This window comes from Lates calcarifer, linkage group LG24, assembly GCF_001640805.2.
Source record: "Lates calcarifer isolate ASB-BC8 linkage group LG24, TLL_Latcal_v3, whole genome shotgun sequence".
Classification (NCBI taxonomy): Eukaryota; Metazoa; Chordata; class Actinopteri; family Centropomidae; genus Lates; species Lates calcarifer.
The window spans coordinates 11,543,949-11,552,417 of record NC_066856.1 but is presented as its reverse complement, the minus strand read 5'-3'; the positions used below and the strand labels follow the sequence as shown (position 1 = coordinate 11,552,417).

Here is an 8,469-nt window from a genome sequence, read left to right as displayed (position 1 = left end):
ACACACACACACACACACTCACACACAGACGAACGGGTTGTGTCTCTCCGTGTTCACAGCGGACCTTGATTTAATGTCTTACAATTAAGGCACGCGGTGAATGCCAAGAGATGATCCCTCTTTCTTCAGATGTGTGCAGGCCACAAGAAACACCACATCTTTTTTACTATTTACATTTTTTTAAAAACACTATTGTCGCTCTCACAGTGAAGGTTTGCTTCTGTCGTTTCCAACTGTAACGCATTATTCATGTACTGTCTCTTTCCCCTCCCTTTAAGAAAATAAAATAAATACACACAATTTTAAAGCTCTGGTTTTTATGTGAACATACATGTAATGGCTCCTGTGTGCGCTGAAGTGTATGTGTGTGTGAGTGTATGCAGCGAGTGTGTGTGTGTGTGTGTGTGTGTGTCGATGGGAGCTGTCCATCCCCACACACACACACACACACACACATACAAACACTCACACACACATACACGCAGGCTGCCCGGGAGCGCTGTCCACCTTCTGTGGTGCTGAAATTTACGCACAGCATCAGCCTTTTGTTTCAGTCGTGTGCCGGTGCAGGAGCAGAAATGGCTCAACTATTTTACTGTAGTACAGGAATGTAGCTCGGGCTACTCGGCATATAAACTGCGTATACATGGACACACACACACACACACACACACACACACAAGCGAGGATGTTAGAGGATATAATAAAAATGTATTTCAAAGCAGCACTTGCATGTAGCAGTTAGTCTTAAGACCCTGATTTTCTAAAATCAAAGTGAGGAGAAAATCTGCAAACGCAGTGACAGTGGTGTAACTGCTTCCCACTGCGGTCGAGTTCTTCAGTTTTATTTTACACCAACACAGCCTAATAATAAAACAAAAATACCCCTCTGATTAAACTGAAATTTCTCTCGCTTGATTCGACTGTTGAGCAGATCTCATGTGGAAACAAGTGAACATCTTGTCCTAGCAAGACGTTTTTTCTCCTTCTTGCGCTGAGAAAAAATGGCTTGTTCAAACGGTCATTCTCGCGGTGAAGCAGATCCATTTCCGCCTTCCTGCAATAACCTAAAAAGCCCCCTGCACGACGAGGATATTAAATTAGGATTTATTTGATCTGCATATTAATTTCCATAAGAGTGGCACCAGTATGGTATGTAAATGAGGAGGTGGGCTGAGGAACTCTTGGGATACGAACTCAAATGTCCGATTAAATTTATATAAAGAGGTTTGAGAATGCTGCCCAACAAATCTTACGACAAAAGTGATGAATTGAGTCCAGTAGCTGCAAGAGTCTTGTGGCATTTGCGCCGGGAGAAGTGACATCCTCCTGTCTTAGTCTGTCGCCTAGCGGCGTTCAGGGGCTCCGCACTCAATAACAAGCCATGATGGAGGCTAATGTTTCCTCCCGAGTAGAGAGTTTGACACACAACAGAAACTGCGATAAGACTCAAGAGCTACACTTCTCCCCATCTAAGCTTTTGTTTATGCTGTCACCCAACACTGCATGTTTCTTTGCACTATATAGAGACACAGACACAGGTTCCATTTTGCAGACGTTGACAGCAGACAATAAGATTTTGATTAATGACACGAGTCTGTGTAGATCAGCTCTCAGAATGGCGAGAGGAGTGATGGATGGATGGAAGAGGGGCCTGATGAGGGCGTGGGGGCTTCATCCAATCATTTCACCCTCTACTCATTAATGCTTATTTCCCTAAATCCCTCACATAAGCAAAACAATCATCACTACAACAGCAGGGTGATATAAAATGCAAGAGATCAGCTGTATTCGAAAAATAATTAAGTTAGTTAACAGAGATTCACAGCTTGTTAGAGTTCTAAATATTGGTGCTACAAAGAAACAGTTAAAAATCATCAGTCTACAATGCCTATGATAAAGTGCGGCAGTTTCAAATACTACAGTGATAAATGAATGACACTGATTCACAACCACAACAATGTACTAATTTAAACCCCTGACCAGATAAATGTTGGAGCTGACTTTTTAAAGATGGAGCTGAAAGTTAATAATTAATAGGTCAGCCTGGGTGCCATGTCATGAATATGGCACACTGGTGGGTCTCGATGTAGAGCACCAAATGACAAAATTACATTTTTTCATATCAGGACTCAACAGGCTGAGAGTCTGGCTTCCACTGATAACCGAAATCTTCAAAGTTGAATGAAATCCACAAGGCTGCCATAAAGCATGTTCATCATGCTCCTGCTTTGCCTTCAGCTCCCAGAGCATGAACTGGGTTTCCTAATAGAAGTCACTGACTGCCCTCTTGTGGTGGAAACTGAAAAATGCTGCTACAGAATTTGGATCTGCAAGAGATTCATTTTGAATGGGCACATTTTTTGAAGGCTTTTTGACTTAGGAAAACCTCAAAACTGGGCAGTGAAAGTCAATTCATATGTACATTTAGTACATTAAATACTTTTCCTTTTAAATACTTATTAACATCACTAGTGCGTGCAAAATCTTGGAAGTTGCTAGGGCTATATCTGTCCATTTCCAGGGGTGCAACAAAATCCTGTGCAGTCAAAGATCTGAAACTACTGCATATTATTGTTTCTGGCATGGTCTGACAACCTTTAAGATCGAATACAGTATAAATCCCATTGTGCGTTTGGAAGTTTAATTTCCAGTTAGAGCACTTCCTGGCATGCTCGTTCGTACACTTCTTTTATCACAACCTAAATTGATGCTTGTTCTCTTTTCTCAGACAGTTTTGCCTTCATGGTCTCTTCATTACCAAAGTGCTGACGGACTGTGGTTGTAATGGCTGTGGCACCGTCCTGGCCCATCTTGTCTCATTAGCCGGACCTGATTGGCCATGAAGGTGTTCTCTTGCTGTCTCAGGATAAAGCGACTGTCTCTGCCACTCGTTAGATCATAACTCCTCAAGTACGCTGCCCCTGATGGCCTCTCATGGAGCCTGAGCTTAGAGATGGAACATACGCTAATTGAAATATGCTTGAAAAGGGGTAAAACATTGACCTTGAATGTGTAGAACAAAGTGTTAGAGTTGAGTGTTTGTGATGCAGCAGCAAAAATGTCTTTTATGTGAACATTCAGCCTCAACAAGGCAAAAATATTAAAGCACCTAAGCTTGAAAACATAGTATTATATTTATTGTGATTTTGCATCTTGGGGCTTTGTGGTTGTTTTGTGTCTTTTTTAAATATAAATTACTTTTTTGGCATTTTGCCTTGGGTATGGGTATGGCCTGCAACAAAGGTCCAAAGGTGCAAGGAACCAAACCATGGACACTGCAGTTATGTAGTATGTGCCATAACATTCGCCCAGCAGATGCCACTTTTGGCATTTCTTTGTAACTGATTTGTCTTTTGTGTCTTTTTATAGCTCTTTTGTAGATTAACCTTCCAATGACAAATGTCAGCACCCAGCAAACAAATTTTGGTTTGGGGGGCGCTCTGCAAACATTACCTGGGATCCTGAGCCGGTGCCCAATAGCCCCGTTCAGTAGTCCTTTCAGGCCTACACTGTATCAATGTTAGAAATCAATATATGAGGGAGTTGGAATTTAATTAGAAAATCCTATCTATTATTTAATTTTTTGTAGAAAGAACCTGTCTGTCTTTAGGGAGCTGACGCAAAATCACAAATAATAATTTAACAATGTTTCTTATTGAACCATCTTCTAACTGACTGGATTTTTAAAAATATATTTTCAGTTAAGGGAAAACTTGTTCACAAGTCACAAGTCATGACCCCTTTATTAAAAGTTATGGAACAGCTAACTACCACATAGTAGTTGAAGACATGGCACAAATCTTTGTCGTCTTCAGGGGGTGATACACTGGGCAAGGCAGTGCAGACTTTTCAAAAGGCTCCATTCAACTACACAATAGGTAGCTGCCAAGGTACCATCTCAAAGGGTGAAAAAATCCACACCATATTCACTGTGGTTCCAATTGGCAGGGGTCAATTGTAATCAGCCGCTACAAGAACATTTAATGTCGGCAGCACACATACCATGCTTAACTTGCCATGGTAACTTCAGAGAAATTGGGGTGCAGTTTTTGTTGTTAATGCATTGCAGTTAATGTCTACAAATGGCTTTTAGGGGAGAGTAATCACTAAAATCAGCTTTCTGTTGTTTGCATGAAGTTTCTAAGGGGAAGAACAATGTGTTAACAAGTGCAAGTACTTACAGAGTTGGTCACATTGACTCTTAATGCACTGCTGAGTTTCCTGGGCTACGGTGAACTTAAGAGGTACCTGCAGAGCTTAAGTATGACTTAAATGTGGCAGGCATGTTCAGCACCATGGATGGCTCCTCTGCCCATGGTCTACAGAATTTTTTCACCTCTTGTGAACCAATTTATCCCCAAAAGTTTTATAATTCTTGTACAGGAGTACTTGAGCAATTTAGAGTTGCACTTTCAGATTGTTGGAGGACATAAGAGAGACAGATTTATAAAACCAAGGCTGAAATAAACGGACTTTTACTCTTCGATGTGGGCCAGAACACTGGATCTTACATTTTCCATGGGCGTCTCCTCACTTAGTAAACACCTATGTCTTCTTAATAGCCTTCTGCCATAAATCAGGTCAGAAGACATTATACATCTGTTTTCACAGGCTGAGGAGTTCTCCTTCCAAAGCATACAATATGTAGATTTTCCCTTTAAGCATCTTCTTTAGAGGATACGTTTTTGCAACGAGTGCAACAACATCACGTACATTCTGCATCTGCTTGCTACAGCACTTCATTTAAGTTTTATCAGTATTTATACTGAGAGAAACATTCAAACTCACAGTTGTTTATGGTTGCTTCATTACTTAAATGGAAGATTTAGATGTTTTTTGCATAATTTCCCTGTATAATTGCTACTAGACTGGCTCTACAAGGTGAATCTGGTAATGATGGCATGCCAAAGGGATAATGGGGTTAAAGCAAGTTAAATAAAGCATAGCTGATGACCCTGATGACGTTTTTCATCGTGGGTGTATTACACTGTGCAAGCCAGTAGATGGCAGTATGAGCACAAGTAAATCTTGGTAAGAGTGGTACTGAATCTATCACGGCAAAACTGATATGGGGAACTGAAAGGAGTGGAACATAGAAACTCATACAATAACTCAAGTTTGTAACAATCCTGTGTTAAGTTTGATAACAATAAGCTTGGTCTGTCTCTGTAATCAAGAGAAGGTTTGGTGTCACACTCAAAAAGTGAACTGAGAAAATGGTGACAAGAGAAAGAAAATTCACAAACAGACTGAATAACTTAATAAGACATCTGATTTGAATTGTGCTGATTGAAACAAAATTCTTGTCTCCCAAAATTAAATGAGACGCTGACTGAACACAAACATCACTTTGATATGTAACTTTTCTCTGGAGACACACACAAGTGAAATGTCACACAAGCGAATCACTGAAGCAGACTATTGTATGATCAGAGGGCTTTCACCACTATAAACAGGGTTATCTCACACATACAGAGGGAGATTTAGTGCACGCGGTATTGTTTGTCATCGTTTAAATGTCATTAATTAAAACGTTAACCTGATTGGGTACAGAGTGAGAGGGGGAGAGGGTGTCTCTGTCCCAATAGGCGAATCCTTTTTAATAACCCGCCTCGAGATAATGATGTAAAAAGACTCAGGCGTCTTGTGCGTAACGAGGATCATCGTGGAGATTCGGTGAAGGTGAATCACAGACAGAAACAGAGAGACAGAGAGAGAGAGAGAGAGAGAGAGAGGGGCAGGAGGGAGCAGCACTTATTACATGAGTCTCCTCCTCGTCTCCACACCTCAGCTGACAAGTCGAGCGAGCCTGCAACTTCACCGCTGACAGCACAACTAAACTCGTAAAGGACAAAACAGAGGAAGAAACACGCAGAGAGGCGTTAAGAGTTTCCAGAGGGGACCATAGTTTGCAACAACGCGGAACCCACAAGGCTATGGACAGGAGGATGAACTTGAACGGCGGCGCAGCGGACATTTTTCACAAAACTCTGAGCGCCGTGTCCACTAAAAAAATGGACCCTTTCAGATCGTCGGCCGGCATTGAACTACCAGCTAGAGACCGCCAGTCACCGATCAGCTGCTTTGACCAGACCGATCCAGACCCGATTCAGCCGGGTGGACTGGCGGGAGGTAGAGGGGGGCAGCTGGGTCTGCCGACTGGATCTTTGTGCGTCAAGTACGGAGAAAGTGCAAACAGGACCTCGGCGGCGGAGAGCAGCGGCGGAGAGCAGAGCCCCGACGATGACAGTGACGGCAGGTGCGACATGGTTCTTCTAGCCGACGGGCGGACGATGGCCGGGGGGAAAGCAGAAGGAGGTAAGAAAACCAAAGAGCAGAAATTACTGAGGCTAAACATCAATGCCAGAGAAAGACGACGGATGCACGATCTGAACGACGCGCTGGATGAGCTCAGAGCGGTCATCCCCTACGCGCACAGCCCGTCAGTGCGGAAACTCTCCAAAATCGCCACTTTGCTGCTCGCCAAAAACTACATCCTCATGCAGGCGCAAGCGCTGGAGGAGATGAGGAGGCTAGTGGCGTATCTCAACCAGGGCCAAGCCATCTCTGCTGCCTCAATACCGGCCACCACTGCGCTCGCGGCACCCGGCTTGGGCGCATACGAACAACCGCCCGGATACCCCTTCTCCACCGGGGTGGCTGCGTCCTCCTGCCCCGATAAATGTGCCCTATTCAACAACGCCACCTCCAGCCTCTGCAAACAGTGCACTGACAAGCCTTAACTGCGCCTGACAAAGACTCAAGAGAAGCACATGAGAGAACAGACACCACTTTTAAGAACACTTTTGGAGAGGAAAACCTGTGAGGCCACTGTTGCTGAAGTCAGTAGGCTAGAGACAAAGAAGTAATGCCGACGAATACTTTTATAATATTTACTAAATGCATTCAAAACGCTCTTTTGTTCAAACAATACTTGATTGTGTATATAAATCATCCTTAAAGTGCTGGTATGAATGACAGTGAAGACCAAACAGAAGTACAGTAGGCCTGTAAGAGTGGCTGAAAGTGTTGAGTGAGTTGTTGAACACTTGCTCTTGTTATGGACCCTTTTGGAGATTTTGGTGACCTGACAACTCGCGACCTTTTCACTTGAATAGATGGACACCTTCTTGGAGAGTTAGTCCAACCTCACTTTTCTGCTGCTTCCTCATTCATTTCCGAGTTTTCTTTGACTCACCTCAGAGACTTTTTTTTTTTTTTTGCTGATTGCTTACTGGTTCAAGGCCTGTTGTCATGAACTTTGCTGTTGAGCACGTGGAATGTCATGAACAGGGCAGAGTTAAATGAAATAGATGACAAGTTAAGTGGTTTAATCAGTCAGATATTTATGTGCTAATCCAGACACTTGTTAATAGCTGCGCACGCCTATTACAATTCTTTTTTGGGGGAGGGGGCACTGTGATATAATAAAATTTCAGAAAAATTTAGAAAACCTGAATCAAGGTTCATCAGGTGTTTCGATGTGTCTTTTGTAATTTATTAATTTGGATATTTATATTGGATATTTCGCTTGCATTGCACATTGTAGTTTCTCCTTAGTTGCTGTATTTTCTTTGCGTTTTCTCTCACAAAATGATCGAGGTCTTCAGATTAATCGCGTTGTCAGGTCAAGCTGTGGATTACTGTAGATACCTTAGTTATTATATGAGCAAAGAGGGCCATTTGTATGTATTTCAGTGTTGAAAAGCTTTATTAAAATATTTTGAACAACAGAAATACTTCTGATTATTCATCTAATGCGAGGGGTAGTGGAAATAGAACCACATTTAACTTTTATTTTATGTCACTAGAATTTTCAACCTGACATTTCACTGTTGTTTAACAGACTAAATATGAATAACATTAATAATAACATTAGACCGTCGTCGTTCCTGGGGGTGTTGTGGACCGTATTTGACAGTTTCGGATTCTCACCAGGTGTCAAGTAACACGAGAAAGAATTATTCAGTAATTTTCTGCTCCATCAAAACCCGGCAACTTTTATTTTCTTGAGCTTTATGTGTTGGGAGCGAAGGCCAGATAAGGTGGGCGAACATTACCTCAAGGCAGCATGAAGATGTTTGTGCTCCACGAAAAAAAGGGGAAAAAAACATAAACTCAGGCGACCTTTATTGTGATTATTAAAACAATTTCCACGACGGTGTGTAATAATATGTTAATTCAAAAACAAGTGTGTATGAAAACTGTCGACTGTAATACCTGGCTTCACATAATGAAACACATCGTTAAGGCAATTAGAGCTCGAGAATGTGATTAAGCAATGTAATTACAACACTGTTCACTGCCGTAATTTGGCGTCTTTAATCACAACGCAGACATCAGCTGCACTCCCATCGACTCGCCCTTTGTCCTCCTCACTCTGCTGTCCAGATCTAAAAATTTTGACGAGGGCCAAAACACAAATATCTTGAATAATAACAACACTAAAAGCAGCAGCATGAAGCT

The 8,469-nt window shown here is 42.2% G+C and overlaps 1 protein-coding gene across 1 annotated transcript; it reads left to right on the top strand.

Annotated features, from left to right (window-relative positions):
* Positions 1-5,658: 5,658 nt before the first annotated feature.
* On the top strand, positions 5,659-7,821 carry bhlhe22 (basic helix-loop-helix family, member e22). Its single transcript, XM_018673918.2, has one exon. The coding sequence runs from the start codon at positions 5,940-5,942 to the stop codon at positions 6,744-6,746; it is 807 nt and encodes a 268-aa protein (XP_018529434.1). The 5' UTR covers positions 5,659-5,939; the 3' UTR covers positions 6,747-7,821.
* Positions 7,822-8,469: the final 648 nt, after the last annotated feature.